The sequence below is a fragment of the Nothobranchius furzeri genome, chromosome 2 (assembly GCF_043380555.1).
Source record: "Nothobranchius furzeri strain GRZ-AD chromosome 2, NfurGRZ-RIMD1, whole genome shotgun sequence".
Lineage (NCBI taxonomy): Eukaryota > Metazoa > Chordata > Actinopteri > Cyprinodontiformes > Nothobranchiidae > Nothobranchius > Nothobranchius furzeri.
The window spans coordinates 61,885,212-61,906,042 of NC_091742.1; the positions used below are offsets into that span (position 1 = coordinate 61,885,212).

At 43.9% G+C, this 20,831-nt stretch overlaps 1 protein-coding gene across 2 annotated transcripts in view; it reads right to left on the reverse strand.

Annotated features, from left to right (window-relative positions):
• LOC107377226 (receptor tyrosine-protein kinase erbB-4) overlaps positions 1–20,831 on the reverse strand; it is a 439,798-nt gene that overhangs the window by 48,030 nt on the left and 370,937 nt on the right. For both annotated transcript variants that reach the window (XM_054747637.2, XM_054747636.2), the window contains exons 18-20: positions 13,754–13,876; positions 13,005–13,103; positions 1,524–1,709 (exon numbers count right to left, since the gene is read on the reverse strand). In XM_054747637.2, coding sequence (XP_054603612.2) covers positions 1,524–1,709; positions 13,005–13,103; positions 13,754–13,876 — 408 coding nt within the window. The remainder of the gene's footprint in view (positions 1–1,523; positions 1,710–13,004; positions 13,104–13,753; positions 13,877–20,831) is intronic.

Consider the following 20,831-nt stretch of genomic DNA (forward strand, 5'->3'; position numbering starts at 1 on the left):
GTACTGGTAAAATTAATATCCTCATTTGAAATTAAACTCAAATGATGATTGTGTTGTTACAAATAATGAATGTCAGGGGACAAGTGCTTTTACACAAAATCAAAAGATCTCACACAAACAGCCACCATCTTGAATCAGGATGATTCCAAAAGTTAATCACTATAAGGCAAGCATCCAGGGGTTATTTACTACAGGTTTTTTTAGAGTTGACACCAACAATTATTGCCAATACAAAGGTTTCATGGAAAGTGTAGAAGCTGGAGTGTCTAAGCCAGGGGTGTCAAACGTGCGGCCCACGGGCCGGAACAGGCCCGCATACAGGTTAAATCTGGCCCGCGAGATGAATGTGTAAACCTTATTTTCAGACTTTACAATGTAAAGTCTGAAAATAAGGTTTCATTTTTCAATCAAACTACTGGTGAAATATGTCAGGTATCAGGAGTCAAAGACATGCATGAAACTGATATAGCCATGTGATCTGTGAATCAGTTATTTGAATTACTGAGGAATAGTCTCGGTTTTTTGTTTTGGATTTCACATTTTCAAATACACTTCAGATGTTTTATTATTAATGGTGATGTTGTGCTTACACTATTTTGGATACACTGTCCTCAGGAACCAGCTTTGTTTTATGTTGATTGTATTAAAACAAAGAAAACAATCTGAAGCAGTTTTTAATTTATACATACTTTAATTTTACTGGTCTGGCCCACTTGAGACTAGATTTTCCTCAATGTGGCCCCTGAGCAAAACAGAGTTTGACACCCCTGGTCTAAGCCATTGAAACACCAAATAATTTCCTAATATCTGTAAAACTAATTTTGTGTTTCTATGGTCAGTTGACTGTAGTGACTATTCAGGTTTGTTGTGGATGTGTTAATTATTTTTCTGAAGGCTTAATTAAAAGTTGTCCAGTGATTCATAAGATGCTTTGCTAACTATAGACAAAAACATCATCGCCCATCTGTTGGCATCTCTCATTATGTTACAAAACCCTACATTAGCTTGATTATGCAATCAAAAGCATTCATTATGACATATTTTGTAATTTGATGGGACTTAATTCTGTCACTTCATCCTTTGTTGCTACAAACAGCTGAACCAATGGATGATGCCTCTGCATCAAGCAGATGTCTGCCTGCACAGCGTGTAATAGCAACCTAGCACCCTACTGCCTTCCCCGAGTTTAAATTCACAACTTGCATTATCAGGCAATCTGGCAACATCAACTTCATTTGCAAACAAAATGCAAATGCATTTTTAGAAAACAAAAGTACACATTTCTAAGGACATATTTTGTTTGCATTGGAGAAAACACCAAACATTTGTTGTACATTTCTTGAATCCCTTGAAAGAATTTCTAGTCAGAGATGTTTTCAAGGATTCCTTGCCATGACCACACTACTGAGTTGCCATTAGTCCGGAATCTAGCAGATCTGTAGACAAATCTATATAATCTCTAAGAAAATCCTCTAACACGTACACAGAGCTGATTCTGGTTTGACCTGATTACAGTGGCTTACCTTTGCAATTTGGACACACCAGTTGAGTAGCAGCTGTGAACCGATGTTGTCCTTGTGCTCATGCACGTAGTCGAGCAGGCAGCCATGGGGCATGAGCTGAGTGACTAGCTGGATGGTGGGACTGAGGCAGACGCCCAGAAGACGCACCAGGTGGGGGTGCTCCATGCTGGCCATGATCAGGGCCTCCTAAAGGACAGGGGAATTAGAAGAAAACCACAAACTAAGTTAACAGACATGATTCAAGACATTTTTCATGTCTCCCAGTAAAGTTTCACAGGATACAGATTAGTCAACCAGTGTTCGTACAACTGTCTTAAAAAAAACGTCATCCTTTGTAATGATTTCAACCACAATATCTTGTCTAGTTCACAAATGTCATCACAAAAGGCCCTTCTCCAACAAAGTGCTCAAAAGAACCCATACACACCTTGCAAAAACAGTACATTTAACAGTTTTTTTTCTGCAGCATGTATTCAGCTATACAGAAACTTTTAATTAAAGGTCTCCAATGGCCCATCGCCAGGGATTTTGCATTTTTTTCATTCTCAATAACATTATTTGTTAACTCATTCACTGCCATTGACGGCTAACGTTGTCATGTTAAATCCAACCATGTGGGCGTCGGAACGAGCCCCCGCACAGTGGGAACAAACATCTCATCTCTAAAGCTGATCTTCATCCACATATGGCACACGTCACGTGATCAGGAAGAAGAAAATCCATGTGTTAGGAGATCGTTTTGGGCCGCTGCTGTAAAAAAAGGTGAGGCGCGAACCGGAAAAGCTTCTGCCGATCACAATTCGACAATGGATTATAAAAGAACGGATAAAGCTCGAAACATGCGGATTCTTCCTGATGTAAGAGGTGAGTCTACACTTTGTTTTGGTTGTTTTGATGTCGACATCATCCTAGCACGCAACGTTCTGTGACACTTAAAAAAAACAGTAAAAATGGTGAGAAATGCTGGCAGTGAAGGGCTTTACCAATCAGGAAACGGCTGGCAGCGAATGAGGTAAAAGCTACTAAAACGGCTCGTCCATAGGGGGCGCTAGGGCACCACCCCACCAGTCTGACAGGAAGATTTAAAATGAGCAAAAATAGGCAATTGGGATTTAAAAGAAAAAATGTTAAGAAAGAGAGAGAGAGTGAATAGGAAAGAGGGAAATCAGTGGATCCTGTGGAAGGTGGAATAGGTGGGGAGAGCAGAATAAAGAGAGAGTGGTGAAGAAGGTCATACAAAAGCCAGCTTGAACAAGTGAGTCTTCAGCTGCTTTTTAAAGGAGACCACTGAGTCCACTGATCTCAGGCTCAGGGGGAGAGAGTTCCAGAGTCTGGGGGCCACAGCAGCAGATGATCTGTCATCTTTGGTCTTTAGCCTGGTGCTGCACAACTAGTAGGCTTTGATCACTGGACCTCAGGGACCTCCTGGGGGTGTAGGGACTAAGAAGATCACCAATGTAAGATGGTGCTTGTCCATGAAAGGCCCTATAGACCAGAACCAGGATCTTGAAATGAACCCTGAAGTTGACTGGCAGCCAGTGAAGCTGGAGGAGAAGCGGGGTGATGTGGGAGTGTTTGGCGGACTTGGTCAGAAGCCGAGCACAGGCATTCTGAACCACCTGTAGACGGTTCAGGGAGGTTCTGCTCAGACACGTGAAAAGAGAGTTACAGTAGTCTAAGCGTGAGGAGATGAAGGTGTGGATAACTGTCTCAAGTTCAGAACGAGACAGAATGGGACTCAGCTTAGCAATGTTCCTGAGATGGAAGAAGGAAGAGCGAACAAGAGAACTGACATGAGAATCCAGGGTGAGAGCTGGGTAAAAGGTCACGCCAAGATTCCTGACAGAAGGTTTGGTGTGGGAAGCAAGCTGACCAAGAGAGTCTCTGACTTTGGGAACCAGCTTGTCTGGGGCACAGATGAGGATCTCAGTCTTATCTTCATTCAGCTGTAGAAAGCTCCCAGCCATCCAGGTTTTGATAGAGTCTAAGCAGGTGTGTAACAGCTGCAGCTTAGACATCTCATGGGGCTTAAAGGAGATGTACAGTTGGATGTCATCTGCATAAAGATGGTAGGAGATTCCTTTGAAGGAGCTCAGGATGTGCTGAAGAGGAAGCAGATAGAGGAGGAAGAGCAGAGGCCCCAGCACAGAACCTTGTGGGACACCATGGGTAAGAGAGGTGGTGGAGGACCTAAACTTGGAGACGGCCACAGAAAAGGAGCGCTCAGAAAGATAAGAGGAGAACCACTCCAGAGCAGATCCTGATAGGCCTACCCAGTCTCTGAGCCTCTCCAGTAGCAGGTGATGGTCAACAGTGTCAAAGGCTGCAGTCAGGTCCAGCAGGACCAGAACAGAACAGCCCCCATGCATCACTGTGAGTCAGAAGGTCATTAGAGACTCTAAGAAGAGCTGTTTCAGTAGAATGAGCTCTATGAAAACCTGACTGGAAGCTATCATAGATGTTATGTTCATCAAGAGCAGCTGTGAGTTGTTTAGCCACAACCTTTTCCAAGATCTTGGAGATGAACGGAAGTTTAGAGATGGGTCTGAAGCTACTATGGAGAGAGGGGTCGAGACTCGGTTTTTTAAGAAGCGGGTGGATAACAGCATTCTTAAAGTAAGCAGGGACCTGACCAAAAACCAGAGAAGCATTAATTATAGAGAGCACGATGGGACCGATGGACTGGAAAGCACTTTTAAGCAAAGATGAGGGTAAGATGCGGAGGGGGCATGCAGAGGTCTTCATAGAGTTAACTAGTTTGGTTAACTCAGGCAAAGAAACAGGAGCAAAGCTATCTAGGATGATGGGCCTGGTAGGAGTCGGGAGAGGCAGCGATAAGGCTGAAGGAGAGATGCTAGATCTAACCTTATTGACTTTTTCCACAAAGAAATACAGAAAGTTCTCACAGTCTGTAACAGAGTGGATGGAGGCTGTAGGAGAGGCAGGAGAGACGATGCTGCTGATGGTGGTAAACAGCACCTTGGGGTTCCCTTTGCTCTGGGACACCAGGTTGGAGAAATAGAAAACCCTCGCGTCTCTGACTGCAGAGTTAAAGGATGTCAGAAGATCCTTTAGGTGCAGCAGATGGACGTGGAGATGGGTTTTCTTCCACATAGTGGGAATAGGAGAGCCTTAGGTCGCAGAGGTTAGCCACCAAAATCAGGTGGAATCTCAGCTCAACTTGGGATGTTCACCTGGAACCGTTCATAGTTATTTTTTTTTTTAGCTCACAGTTCTTTGTTTTAGAGCTGCTGAGTACACCTCGTGGAGTTTCGTTATTACAAAGAACTGGAAAATTATGGAATGTCACATAGGAAATTTGCTCCTGCAGGTGAAAAAACGTCCAAGACAGTCAAGCATAGGCGTCATTTTAACCGGGGACGCCGGGGACATGTCCCCGGCAAAATTTGTGATTGGCAGCTGTGTCCCCCCCACTTTCAAAAACGCCTGCTGATGAGGATTTTTGTTTTACCAGCTCACCAGGGGTCGGCAACCTGTTCCCATCAAAGAGCCATTATTACCCGTTTACCACGGTAATTTTGGACGGACCTTAATAAGCAGTGACTTAAGTGAAGCAGGCAGGTCGCGCTAGAAAATTTAGTTTAAAAAGACGTCATAAATGTGTTTCCCCATCCTTTTTATTTATAAAATATGAAGTAAAAACTCACAATTTAATTTTCATTCATTTGTCATTAATATTTAGTCTACACCCGTGCGTTAAGTGGACCATCTTCCAGTAAATGCAAAGCATCCAGTCCACCTCTCCAAATGCGTAAAATGTGCATCAGCCGCTAGTTAGGCGCGCCGCGTGCACCATCAGCTGATCAGCCCAGACAAGAGCAGAGCAAATAGAGAAAGAATAGAGGATAATTCTGTCTGGATGTGGATGGAGATTACATTTTACAGCAGCCTGATCATCATTTAAATACGTAAACCATCACCTGTCTTCTAGTCCACGCTATCAGCATTATTTTAATTGGTGTGTGTGTGTGTGAGTGCGTGCGTGCGTGCGTGCGTGTGTGTGTGTGTGTGTGTGTGTGTGTTTTCCGCTTCAAACACTGGTCTAACCAACCAGACCAGCGTGTCCAGTAACATATTAATGTTACAATTAAACAGTTACACTTCATGTAGGCTAGGAACGTTTCACCTGCCGTGGCCCGACCGCTTCTGCTCCACATAAACTTTGTGCGTGATCAAATGTCTCTACGCGTTATGCGTCTCCATATTAGAGACGGGAACAAGCGCTGTTCAGCCAAAGTTTCATAATTTCATAAAAAGAACATTTTTCCAAGTGACACATCCCTCAGAGAGACCGGGTTTCCAGACTGTTTCAGTGGGAGGAAATCTTATCGCATGCGCCGTGGTTCTGCACTGCGCTGGAACCCCAGATCTTCAGCTCACTGTCCACCGTGGGCGCTCCGAGCCACGCTGAACACAGTGTTCAGTATAAAGCTCTGATGTTCTGATGGGAATATTTTACCTCCGCGATGTGCGTTAACGATTAAAATGTCAGCTCATCCATGCGCATCCGTGTGCGTCTGGTAATTCTTTCAAACCAAGCAACATCCTTGAGTTCATCTGTCAAAATAAACAGTCAAATGGAAATATCTGTAACCTGCCGTTTAACTGTTTTGCCTTCCTGTGAAGATTGTTGCAAAGAGAAACGATTAAACTTGATTAACCCCAGAGCCACGCAGAGAACCATGCAGAGCGCATGTGGGAAGATTCCTCCCACTGAAGCGAGTATCTTCCAAACCCTGTCTCTCAGAGAGACTTGTCACTTAGAAAATGTTCCCTGATTATGAAACTTTGGCTGAATAGTGCTTGTTCCTGGCTCCAATGCGGCGACACATCCAGGAGCCGTCTGAGGAGAATCCCAGAATCTCACATCCTCTTCAGCTCATAAAGTGCCGATATGATTACGCACAAGCGTGACCGGTCAACCACCGCAGACCGGGTTGGACCTGTTCAGGTTTACGCAGATAATCTTTATATTTAGAATTGGCATACAGGTGTAAAATTAATGCAGTAAAATATAAAGCATTTTATTTAAATATCCATTCATTATTTTATAAGCACAGAGAGCCGCATCAGATGGATGGAAGAGCTGCATGCGGCTCCAGAGCTGCGGATTGCCGACCCCTGTGCTAGCCTACTTTATTGTCCCCAGCAATTTTTAAAACAAACTGACGCCCTTGCAGTCAAGAATCACCCAAGTGTGAAGTTGGGAGATAGGTTTACACAAACCGAGCGTCTTTTTAACTATAACACAGATTATTATATATAATAATAATATAATATTATAAAACCAGGAAGTAAAGACTAAATTTACGATTTTGACTTCATGAAATTACCTCTGTTGGTTTTTCTACAGAGTTCCTTGAGCATTTACAGGTAGAGTAATGGTACTTATTTTGTTGTAAAGAGGAGTGTCTGGGCTTAAATTTAAACGGCTGCTTCTGTGGATAGGATCATGCTGCATTTTTGCTAAGTCTATATATTTAGCTTATATCAGCCCTTTTATTTAGTCATTGGGTGTTGTTTATGTAGAAAGTGTGCATTCTATCATAAGAATGTTAATTTGGCATCCACTAGAGGTGATATGTAGTTGGCGCATCTGAAAACAGACAGCACAATAAAAAAAATCACTAGCTGCCACTTTGTGTATATATTCATAAGCAGCAGTAGCTCAGAAGGGTTGAGCGGGTGGTCCAGTAATCATAAGGTTGCAGTTTCGATCCTGGTTCCAGGCATAGAACTCTGCTGTTGTGTCCTTGGGCAAGACACTTAACCCACCTTGCTGTTTGTGGTTGGAGGGACCGGTGGTGCCTGTGCTTGGCAGCCTCGCCTTTGTTAGTGAGCCCCAGGGCAGCTGAGACTACAGTTGTCCAATACACTTGGTCCTAGTGCTCAACCAGTGCCTATTTAATATAGTGTAATATTTTTTGTACGGTAAAAAGTGCAGGGGACAAAAATTTACTTTGGAAAACATGGGGGGGGGGGGCACCCCCCCCCCCCAAAAAATAAGCTGCGTCCCTGTATGTATATAAGTCAACATTTTGCGCTACTTTATCAAATGATGCTCTGTGTCATGTCATTGTTATTTCATCATGGGGTATGGTCACGCTCTAGCCTAAAGTGACAGCAGATGGTATTGTATAATATTATATCGTATAAAATGGTTCATATTGCATCACACTGTAGTGTATCATATCATGTTGTACTACACAATGCAGAATCCTCTTGTATTGCATCTCAGTGCACTATTCTCATTCCAAACACATCAGGCAACAACCCAAGGTCCAGGTAAGAAATGCTGGTCTCAGATGAACTGACTTGACTAACCAGGGGACAGCTGAGCAACTAGCGGTGCACTCAACAGTCTCAATGTTGTTCCACTGAATATTATTCAGTTTGCTGAAACATTTAAAGCTGAATGTTTCTCACCAAGTGCTATGATCCAAATATTCCATCCCAACGTGCATACATTAAGACTTGACGGCTATATCTGCATGCCTAACATCTGCCCAGAATTTTCTCACAGTAAGAGAAAAATCCTGAATAAAACGCCATCTTCAAAGCAGCAGAGATACAAATATTTCTATTTATATTTCAACCATGTAGCACAGCGAGGTTAAGTGTTGCTCCAACACGCTTAGAACATCAAAAATATGCATGCTTCTAATGCGGTGGACGCAAACTCGCTTTGTGTCTGATCCTGCCGGCTCCCTTTTCATTTGGCATGCACGTGCATATCCATCCTCCCTCTCATCTCTCCGTGCACCAGATGGACGTAGAGGTTTGAACAGTTGGGACTCAACGTTGGGTAATTGTTATTGCGGAGCTGCAAGCAGAAGGATGTGTGCTGCTGATGAAGTGTTATGATGGCAAAAGCCGGTGCTCGTAGCAGAAGCTTGAAAACACGTTCTCATCTCCTGTATGACTCTCTTGCCCGGATCCAAGCTCGCAGTCCCTCATCAGCTCTCTATAACACTCACACTCGAGGACACGCACTTGGAATCTTTTTTATTTATTTTTACATTTTTTTGCATAATGGTCACGGAGGTGTATATCCAGGCCTCGCTTCCAGGGCGGTGGAGGAATAGATGAAATTTATTTTAAAAATTATTGGTAAAAAATGTTCTCGCAAGGGAGAGAGTGAATGAATTAAAACTGGAGGCTACAGAAGGGTTTTGGCACCATCCGTTTGTAAACCAAGCCTTGGGGTGGAAAGTGACACCACTGCATCTTCGCTGCATAAAACCACCTGCTACTTTACAGAAAAGCTTTAGACTTTCCACCACCTCTAAACTCAACATATGTCACGATCAAGAGAATAAGAAAAAGGGAGTCTGAGCGCTTTACTTCTTCTTTTCTCCCCAGAGCCCTGGGAGTCGTAAACTATGTCCGGCTAAACACTTTCTGCTCTCTGGGCAAACGTTCGACGACTTGTGTGTGTGTGTGTGTGTGTGTGTGTGTGTTTTTGTTTCTCTCTCATCTCCCCGAGCCCTGACCTCTATTACTGCCAGCTGACCTGCCTTTTCCATCTTGCTCTCTTGCTCACTTTCACCCTCAAACACACACGCATTTGCACACACTGAGTGATGGCCTAGCAAAGCACCACAAAACACTGTGCATGTGTGTGTGTGTGTGTGTGTTCCATCAAGTGTATGCATGCTGCAGAGCACACTAACTTAATGTATTACCAGGACTTTACATTCTACATATCAAACTTCAAACCACATATTTGCTAACACAAGCAAATCGCCCTCCATTTCAAACTCGCAAAGCTAAAACCACCTGGAGAAGCCGTTCGCTGCAACGAATCTGATCTTTGCATATCAGTGTGTGTCTCTTTGTGGGTTTTCCACGTGTGTATGAAGCTGGCACTTCAGTGGCGGGTTTCTCATTGGTGAAACGTGAGCTTGCCTTTAGATTGCTGTTTAACAAGCCAGCAGACAGAGCATATTGGCTCTGGATGGACAGAAACTCCCGCTGGGAGAAAGTGAGAATACGAGCATGAGAGAGGGAGGAAAGATGGTGGGACAGGAGAGGGAAGAAAGGATAGGAGGTTGATAAGAAGCTTGTGTTGCAGCTGAAGTCGCACGGACCGTTTCTCTAAGCCTGGAGTTCAAGTCCTTATAAAAAAATAAATGCCACACCACTGGCATGAATGGTTTGCCAGTTGTACTCCATTCATTAAATCCTGTAACACAACCTCTTACTGACACATCTAATTCAATAATGGCTCTGTTGTATATAAAGTGGTGGAGAAAGACATCAGCAGATACATTTACTGACAAATAAGATGAAAAAAGCAAAGCTGAGAAGGTTCAAATTCAATACAAAACTGCAGGAAAGTTCCTGAATTTTCAGCTGGTTTTTTGTACCTCCCCACTTCCCACATTTCAGATGTGCATCAGCAGTGAATGTATTCCACGAGGTTTCACAAGTAATACCATTTTTACTTTTTAGTTAAGCAACAGGATGCTTTTCTGTCTGGCCCAGTCCTGAACTGCTTGGAAATGTAGTGCATAAAAAAATAGAGAGAAACGTAAATTTAGCATAACGGCACCCTATGCTTCTGGGATGTGATGAAGAATTTCTGCTCTGTGCCTGGTAGAAACACCTATTGACCATGAGGGCAGCTATTAGCTGCGTAGTATGTATATAGCGGACGATACATAACCCCTCTCCAGAAGCCCTGAATAGACCTTACCAGGAAGGCTCAGGAGTGTGATCCCCCTGTAGTTGGAACACATCCTGCCCCTTTTTAAATAAGGGGAGCACCACCATGGTCTGCCAGTCCAGTGGGACTGCCCCCGATGTGACGCGTGTGACCAAGCCTCAATATATGACAATTCGGGATGCTCCAGCGCATCGGGAGATGACGATCAGGGACAAACAGCTGACGCAGCGTCCCAGAGCGTCGGTATCGACGCCGGTGGTGAGACGGACATTAGAACTACTTGTAAACTACTTAACCTTCCCCTCACCCCAATCCTAACCTTAACCCCCAGAAACCCAAATTTAGAAAACAACTGCAAAATCTTTTTTTAACCTTTCACATGTTGTTCTAGGAGGCCAAGATAAACGGGCCTATTTACACATTTTAACAGCCAATAGTGTTACAGAACTGAACAATGGGACCTATTAGTAATGTAAATGTGGTTTTAAAAAGAAAAAAAAATGGGGAAGGTTTATTTTTGTATACTTAAATCTGATGTTGTAAAATTACAACTGTGGGTCTCTGGGGGTTAAGGTCACAGTTTATGGACCTTAAGGTTAGGATTGGGGTGAGAGGAAGGTTAAATAGTCGAATAATGTCCATGTGACTGCGCGCGTCAAACAGTGACGCCAGCGGAGCCACGTGAACCAGCGAGTCCCTGATCGTCATCTCCTGACGCGCTGGGGCGTCCCGAATTGTCATATATTGAGGCTTGGTCACATGCGTCATATTTTGACGCCTTGGGTGTGAGAATGTGTTGATATTGCAGAGCCGTGTCAGCCAACACAGCCCCAAAACTTCCAGAGCCTTAAGGATCTCCGGGCGGATCTCATCCACCCCTCGAGCCTTGCCACAGAGGAGCTTTTTAACCACCTCAATGACCTCGGCACCAGAGATTTGAGAGGCCAACCTAAAGTCCCCAGACTCTGCTTCCTCACTGGAAGAAGTGTCGGTGGGATTGAGGAGGTCTTTGAAGTATTCTGCCCAAGTATACCGCAACGTCCTGCGTAGAGGTCAGCAGCACACCGTCCCCACTATAAATAGGGTTGGGAGCGCACTGCTCTTTCAGTAACGAGCAATCTAACTAATTATCGTCTTCTTTTAACAAAACGATCGTTTCTGTTACTGATAAGGAAATGCGTGCGCGCGTTTCAGCGTTAAGCAGCGCGGTGTGTTGAAGCTGTCATCAGCTGATCAGGAGCTAAAGAGGGAGATGTTTTCATCAAAGCGCATCACGGCCAGTGAAGAACGAGGAAGACGTGATGAATAGTCTACGGGTGCAGGTGCGGGTCTGCAGCCGTGCCCTTCGTGACAGCGGGACGTCCCGAAGGTCCGCTCACCTGTTCACCGCTCAGACGTCACGATCTTCTACCTTCCTAGATCATCCAGCTGTAACCTGTTTCTGATCATGTCTTTAGTTTAGTAACACTGATGCATCAGTCTCAGACGTCATGGAGCTCAGGTGTTATTAGAACTACCTGTGTGTGTTTACCACCCAGCTTCATCTCTTCTGTGGTTGGGTCTGACCCACGTTAGTAAATGTAAGTCCTCCATCAGATTTGTGCCTCTTCTAGTGTTATTTTAAAGGATATTTATTTATTTATTTAACCGTTACTAGATTACCAGCAACAGAAATGCTACTAAAAACACACATTATGTGAAGCTGGAAAAATTAGAATACTGTGCAAAATTACATTTATTTCTGTAATTTAACTAGACTGAGAGACCATTTAAAGGCTCAGGAAACTTTACAGGTGTTTCTATTTGCAATTTTAAATTTTAGCTGATTGGGGTCTTGTTAAATATCACACAGTGACCTTTTAATAGTCTAGATTAGTGTAATGTTCCTGTTAGTAGTTCCTCCTGTTACGTGCTTATTTATTTAAATTATTCAGGTTTATAAAAAACATTTGGACATACATTTTATTATGTTCCTGTCATTAGTCATTTACATTTCACTATTGTAGTAATTCTTGCATGCTTTAATGAAAAAAGTAGCTAAGTAGTTATTTTTCTTGGTAATTAGTTACTTTTATAATCTTGTAACTCAGTTAGTAACTGAGTTACTTTTTTGACAAAGTAATCAGTAACTATAACTAATTACTTTTTTAAAGTAACGTTCCCAACACTGCTCATTCTACAGGACCAGGGCATTGCAGGAGAATGTATGAAGAAGAAATTTGTTATTTCTATACATGTTTTGGCTGTCAAACTTCCATAACGCCCCTTTAAAGTGCCTTTCAGGGAACTCAAGGTCAGTGTACAGAAATGATAAAGGTCACACAACACACATTTAAACATTTTTTGTGAAAAACATGTCTCTTCTCAAATGAACTTAATATGTAAAATAAACACTTTTTAAGACAAAAACAACTTTGAGGATGACTTTATAAATTTGTCCAATTGGTCAAATTTATTGTTGAAACCCTATAAATGTGACCAAATAGAATAAAGAAAGAAAAAGGTGAAAATGATGAGGCAGTAAAGAGTTGAAAATGCATTTTCCCCCATTCCCTCTCCTGGATTCCAATAAAGCCCTGCCTCATAAACTAGAGCTGTTTTTAATAGAGTCTTGTTCAATACATGCCCTGCCAAAGAAAAGAAACTGTCTTTATCACGCGCTCTGACTCATAAGACTTTACCACCGAATGCACAGTCCCACAAAGAAACAACCTTGACTGTCTCTTTTACAGCTCTGACACAAGGGGCGTGAATTCAAACAGACACAAACTCCAGGAGTCATAAATACTCACATCCATGAACTCCACATTGGCTTTTGGACCAGTGGTCTCGTTGAGGATTTTTATGGCAACAGGGATTTTCACCGTCTCACCTTCTGGGACCCAGATGCCCTGAAAAAAAAAGTACCATAAATGCACAGCTTTAAGTTCTAATAAACACACGGCCATGACCCTGGTGCCTTTGATTAGTGGCGGTGTGGTTTAATGGCTGCTACCCTGCAGGTCTGATGCATCAAAACTGAGTTAGTGCTACTCATTTGGGCCATTCCCATCTGTATCGGGTCGGCCCGGTAGCGTAGGTTGTTTACATATCTGGGTGGCCTGGTATTTTTCTGGGCCAACCAAGGCTCATTCTCAGCCCTCTTCTCGAGGGGGTCTGCTTCAGGCCGACCAGGGCCAACACACCCACTGCTGACAGCAAATTCACACCTTCCATTAGAGCAAGCCTCTGATTGGTGGGTAGAATCAGCCCACATGGGCTTAAGACAAGGATGTGTGGAATCAACCGGGCCAGGCTGGGGCCGACTGGGGCTACCCGGCCCGGGCCGACCCGGTACAGATGGGAATGGCCCAATTGATGCTACGCTGTCACAGCATGTTTGGTTAGGAAAAAAAAAACAAGCTTGAATCATCTGATTTGGTCTTTAAGCTGCGATAATTAGTGATTAAACAAACTTGCTGCCTAAATGATGATTCTACTTATCAACAGTTGTTTGGTTCTTATGATACATTAACTTAAGAGCGCAGATCTCTGCACCAACCTTGTAGACGGTACCAAAAGCTCCCGAGCCAAGGATCTTGACCCTCTTCAGCTCCGTCTCTTTCAGGATACGAAGCTGAGCCTGGTTGGGCGCAGTTCCACTAGGAGTCAGGGGTTCAACCAGCTGAGAACACATGCACACACACACACACACACACACACACACACACACACACGCACGCACGCACGCACGCACGCACGCACGCACACACACACACACACACACACATTTAAAACCATCAAACCTTCATCTACGTAGAGTTTCTGCAACCCAAACCAAAATGTGTTTAATTATTAGGTTGAATGTAAGAAATAAGTTAGTGGTACGTTTCCACTAAAATGGAAAAATGTTCTCAGAGAAAAACAAAACAAAACTACATTTATTTGGTGTTTTGTACAACTGTTCTTAAGTTAGTTAGGTTAGCTTGTATATAAGAGTAAAAGTTGTTTACAGTGCAATATTTTTGTGCATGCAAATTTGTTGCTATTAGATTTCTTAAAACACTTGTGTGCCCAAGTTTTCTTAGAATAAATGCAAACAAATTCTTCTTTATTAGACATATTTGACTAGTCTGGTAATCTACACAAACCATAGCAGTAGCAAAAGATTTAGCTCTGCAAGTTGGTGCTGCCACGCTTCATTGGAGCATCAGCAGGCCTACCATTGGCACAGACCATTTTGTTTGGCAAGCTAAGCACCGGGGCTGCGATCGAGAAAAACTACAAAGATGGTGTCTGCTTAAAAATGATTCTTGTTTCAAACAGCTTTGGCATCAACTTCAAACAATTTAGACTTCAGCTTTATTTGAGACATGATCAGGTAGAGGCACTTAAGTTGTTTATAATGAATAGTTACATATTAGCTTTCTCTACTTATTCAGACTGGCTCATTGACCAATTTCCATCACACTTCCCATTACTCTGATTGGTTTTATAGCTGTCCAATTGCTTCAGACAATATGAAAGACAACTGTAGATTGTAGAATATATATATATATATATATATATATATATATATATATATATATATATATATATATTTGAAAATTCATTTTCTGATTTTGATAACCAAAAGATCCCATAAGAAGTTGACTGATATAAAAAAGGTGGATATCTTTTACTATTTATTTTTAATCAGTTTAATCAGACAGATGCTAGATATATATTGCTTTCTCTCTATATATAAACATCTATCTACACACCTGTCTGCCTGTCTTTCAATCTAAAATGTACTACATGATGTAACGGCTTTTTGTCGAACCGTTAAAGAGTCAGTTATTTGTATTTGGAAACATCTTTTGGCTTTTAGACCCAAAAAAAAACTGTTATACATGTTGAACCTGAAACATCAGAAGCCAGCTGTTATGCTCCACCACAAATACATTGCACATTTTTCAAAAACAGAACACACACCTTCATTACCACATCATTTAGGTGTGTGTGTGAGAGAAGTTTATTTATTTATTTATTTTGGTAGAACTGGAAGTCCGATTTCAGGCTGCTATCAGAGCCAACAAAGAGCAGCAGCTCACCAGCTGTGCACATACTAAACAATTCCAATCCGAGGGCTTGACAGGCCTCCTCCGCGCTGCTTCCCTGCCAGTAACGGCTGACAGTGAACAGCATCACAGCAGCTGGCCCGGTCACCCGCCTCGCCGCTCAACAAAACCTCAGAAACACGAAGAGCGAAAGCTGGCACCTGCGAGAAAATCACCCCTCTCGGGCCACTTGATGCACAAATAGCACACACATGATCGGACACACGCAACAAGTCAATACCTCTGATCAATACACGTCTTAATGAGCGATCAGCCTATCGAGTCCCTCATTCGCTGTGGTTTATCAGCGGTATAATCACCCAGCTCGACCACGGCCATCAAACATTATAATGAGACCATATTTCAATCGGTCAGCTGTAGCAGCACTTACTCAATGTGATATAAAACCATCAGCAGAGTAGCGCTGGCAGTCGCAGTGCCAGGCGGGTCTGCAGAATGGATGACATCGCCTGCAGCATGGCAATGACACGTCGTTTAATGGCTACTGTTATGGCTGGGTCTGAAGGTGCGATGTAGGCCTGCTGAGGCGTCGCTGCTTCAGGGTGAGAGAACGGAGCAACAGAGGGGAAATGACCAACACAGAAGTAACAGGTAATGAGAACATGATCGCTGTACAGATGTTTTAGCTTCATGTGAGAAACAGGGGAAAAAAAACAGATGTCTTTGGTTTTCAAGGGCTGTCTTAAATAGACAAATGTTTAAGTGTAAACAAACGTCGTCGTCTTCCTTCACTTATCCGGGTCCGGGTCGCGGGGGCAGCATCCCAACAAGGGAGCTCCAGACCGTACTCTCCCCAGCCACCTCCACCAGTTCCTCCGGCAGGAACCCAAGGCATTCCCGGACCAGATTGGAGATGTAACCTCTCCAACGTGTCCTGGGTCGACCCGGGGGCCTCCTGCCGGCAGGACATGCCCGAAACACCTCCCCAGGGAGGCATCCAGGAGGCATCCTGACCAGATGCCCAAACTCCCTCATTTGACTCCTTTCAATCCGGAGGAGCAGCGGTTCTACTCCGAGTCCCTCCCAAATGTCCGAGCTCCTTACCCTATCGCTAAGGCTGAGCCCGGCCACCCTACGGAGGAAACTCATTTCGGCCACTTGTATTCGCGATCTTGTTCTTTCGGTCATTACCCAAAGCTCATGACCATAGGTGAGGATTGGGACGTAGATCGACCGGTAAATCGAGAGCCTGACTTTCTGGCTCAGCTCCCTCTTCACCACGACAGATCGGCTCAGTGTCCGCATCACTGCAGACGCCGAACCAATCCGCCTGTCGATCTCCCGATCCCTCCTACCCTCACAAGACCCCGAGATACTTAAACTCCTCCACTTGAGGTAGGACCTCTCTCCTGGCAAGCCACCCTTTCCCAGTCGGTAAACAAACAAAGATAAAAAAATGTAAATAATACCAAAAGGTAGATGGAATAAACAGGATATAAGCGTTAAAGATTTAGTTGTCAACCTATGTAGCCAATCACAATGTTAAATACCAAAGGCTCATGTGGTTATGGGAATAATGAATCTCGTTTATTCGGCTATGTCAAGGTTCAGTGGAATGTGACGTCTCTGGAGGGGAAGAAGCCCGAGTTGGTCCGAGGTTCCAGCTAGATGTAGTCGGACTCGACTTGACGCATAGCTTGGCTCTGGAACCAGTTTCCTTGAGAGGGGCTGGACACTCTGCCACTGGTGTTGTCCCCACTGAGAGGCGCCTAGAAGGGTTGGGCATACTAGTTTTTCCCTGTTTTGATGCCTGTATGCTGGGGTTTACCCTGGTGAACAAGAGGGTAAAGAAAGAAAGAAAACAATCTTTTTCATAGCGCCTCAAGATAAAAATCACAAGGCGCTTCACAAGAACAAAACAAAAGATTTTAAAAAGATTATAAAACATCATGAAAATGAAAGGAGTAACGTTCCCCTGTCTACGTGTGGGAGGACGGGTCCTGATCGTGGTTTGTGATTCTGAATCAAACTACAGAAATGATTATCCCACCCTTTTTGGAGTCCTTGGAGGTGATGGAGAGCGCTCCTTCTGGTGACTCCCTCGTTCTCCTGGGGGGCTTAAATGCTCACGTGGGCAATGACAGTGAGACCGGGAGAAGTGTGGTTGGGAGGAACGACCCGCTGATCTGAATGAGAGCTGTGTTTTGTTATTGGACCATACGTGCCCATAACGAACACCATGTTCAGGCATAAAGGTGTCCATATGTGCTCTTGGCACTAGGATACCTTAGGCCGATGATCAGCTTTGGTGCCGTTTCGCCTGAACTGTAGCTGCATGTCTTGCACACTTGGGTGAATAGAAGGGCGGAGCTGCTAACTGGAAGTGAGGTCGCATCATGGTGGGGGAGGATGTCGGTCAGACCTGGCGGACCTAACCAAATTGTGAAGGTCTGCTGGGAACATCTAACAGAGTCTTCTGTCAGAAGGAGCTTCAGTTCCCACCTCCGACCGAACTTCGGAGGCAACAGTTAGACGAGGGACACTGAGTCAGCATGGGCCATGCTCCGTGACTCCAATAGGCAGGTGACTGGAGAGGAGGCCGCAGGGTCGTCGGTGCCTGTCATGGCAGCAACCCTCAAACCCTCTGGTGGACAGCAGTAGTTGAGGATGCTGTCAAGCTGAAGAAAGAGTCTTATTGGGACTCCAGAGGCAGCTGACAGGTACCGGCAGCCCATATAATGTTTGTTTGCACTTTTAATCTGGACAGAAAGGAGTGGGATCTAATAAACTTCTGATTCATTGTACTTCCTTTTCCAACACTGTATATTTATATGGATATGCACCATTGTGGATGTCTTGTTTTTGACTGCATATGTTCGAATAAACTAAACTAAACCTTAGGGGAGAGAGTCCAGAGTGGTCGAGCCTTTATCCATGGGGTCTGGATGGGCACAGCCCAAACCAGCTACATGGCATGGTATACACACAGATGTAGGACCAGTTCTTTGTGGAGTAGGAAACAGAATCTGAACTAGCTTTTTTTTTTACGTTTTTGAAAAGGATCCTTTTTTTTACTGCTGTGAGATGGTCACTGTTAATTTGCAACATTCAAACAAGCAGAACTGCAATAAATCAAATTAAATCAAACGCTCATCTCGTGGGTAAAGTCCTGACGAAAATCTGCATTCCTTCAAACTTCTGAATGGGGTTTATGGGACTGTTTCTGTCACCAGACTCAATCTGTTTCTTGATTTGACAGCTTAGTGACACAAATGCATCTCATTGGAGAAGGAAAGGCCAAGAGAGACACTCTTCAAGTTGTACAGACTTGAGTCTAAAATGCAAAAAAGAAACGCCTTTGTTCTTTCAATTCATCAATTTCAAGCAATTGCATGCCTGATTTAACATATCCATAACTATTTAGAATCTGTGGTTTTGTATGGAAGCCAAATTTGCCAAATTCATATTTTATGATCTACTAAAAAAACAGGTCAGATCAGGGGCATCTCTAGGACTGAGAGATGGGGGGGGGGGGGGGTGGCTTAGCCACAGGTGCTTGACGTTGAACATTTTTTTCAACTCTGCTAAGACTTAGTCAAGGGATTAATTATTTGAAGAACGTTTAACAGAACCTGATATTTTATCTTTCACCCATGGAGCCCGGCCGAGCACAGCCCGAAGAGGAAGTGTGAGTCCCCATTCCCGTGGGCTCACCACTCTTGGGAGGGGCCAAAGGGGTCGGGTGCAGTGTGTGACGGGTGGTAGTCGAAGGCGGGGACCTTGGCGGTCTGATCCTTAGCCACCAGGCGCTCGTCAACGTGCCCCATTCTGTTTTCCTTCCCTGCCTTCTTCATATTCCTCTCTTCTTTTTATCAAAAAATAACCCTCAATCTGCTCATTAGCCGGGTCTACGTTGAAGAAACATGTTATATATATACATATATTCATTAAAATGAGATATGTTAAATTAAATCAAGAATGCTCGCCAGAAAATGAGTCAAGCCTGGCGGATTCGGCCATTGTTGGGGGGTGGGGTGGGGGGGGGGGGGTGGGGGGGGGGGTGCTCCGTCCCGCAGCGCTCCTCCGTGAGAGCGGGGGCGGGGTTGGGGGGGTTGCACACGTTCTGCTGCTGTTTCTCACCTGTATCAGCTGAAGGAGGGCTCTAGTTTCGGTGGGGGCGGGGCATGATGCTTAGCCTGGCGGGTAGCCAAGCAAAGCCTGGCGTGCCGCCAGGCTTATAACGCGCTGGGGGAAACCCTGCATCTAGGTACGTCCTCAAATTCTTCCACACGCTCTGTGAACAACATCTGCATGTAAGTTGATGTCTAACGCTATTGGTTAACGCTGAACAACACTCAATTCAAATTGCATGGGTGTCCACGGGATGAGAGGTGGGCTTTACAAATTTTTATTTCTAAAACACCATGAATCCCAAAAGGGGGAAAACTCTGGATTGTAGCTTTGTTATTTTTTATGTAGCTCTAAAGGCTTTTTTAAGAGTTAAGAGTCCATCCATCACAGAACTTGCTTAATGATCTAGCACGGCTCTGCAGATCAGTGAAAACAAGCAAAACACATATACCTGCATACCTACACCTATACATATGTACATCTACACTTAACCTATGGTTCAAATTGATACTTCTGATATTTTGAGGTGGACATCATGTTAAATATGTTGTAGATGTTTCTCCATATTTCCTCAGTTCAGTGAAATACACCAGATTGATGAGCTCTAACGTTTCGTGGTTGTTCACACAAATATCTATGTTATAAACCATTTATATGGTGGCAGAGCAGTTAAGTGCCAGCTTAAAAATCGAAGGGTGTAGGTTCGAGTCTCGCTCAGTCAGTAGCAGCTGTTGAGTCCTTGGGCAAGACACTTAACCCCCGGGTGGTGGTCACACAGACCGGTGGCACTTGTGTACGGCAGCCTCACTTTTGTCTGTGCACCCCAGGGCAGCTGTGGCTACATTGCAGTTCATCACCACCAGGGTGTGAGTGTGTGTGAATGGGTGAATGACTGATTGTATTGTAAAGCACTTTGGGGGTTCTAGGACTCTAGAAGGTACTATATAAAATACAGGTAATCAGTTTTTCAGTCAACTGTAAGTAACAAAAAACTATTATTTGAATTCCTGACAAACCGTAGCCGTTAGCGTATAAATTTGGTCAACCCAAATCTACTTTTTCCCAAAAGAAAGACATTCAGAGATCTATCTAAAGTGTGTGAGATGTTATTAGTACCTAAGCGTTCTACACAATCCCATGTAGAATGTCTGAGCTATAACTGTTAGCATCTACATATACTGTAGCATGCTTCTACATGGACATAAAGGATAATTTGAATTTGTTTGCATGTGCATATTTTTCAGAAATACGACTGCACCTCTAGGAAAAGAGAAATGGAGCGATTGTGAGCAAAAGGGATGAGGCAGTAGGAGGCGGCGATGGAGCTGTAATAAGAGCAGATGGTGACAGGCTGGAGCTGTTATTGTTTCATTAGGACAAGGCTGGACTGGACTGAGCAGAAAGCCAGTGGAGAGCTCTATTAAACACAATACATACTCAAGGCCAGGA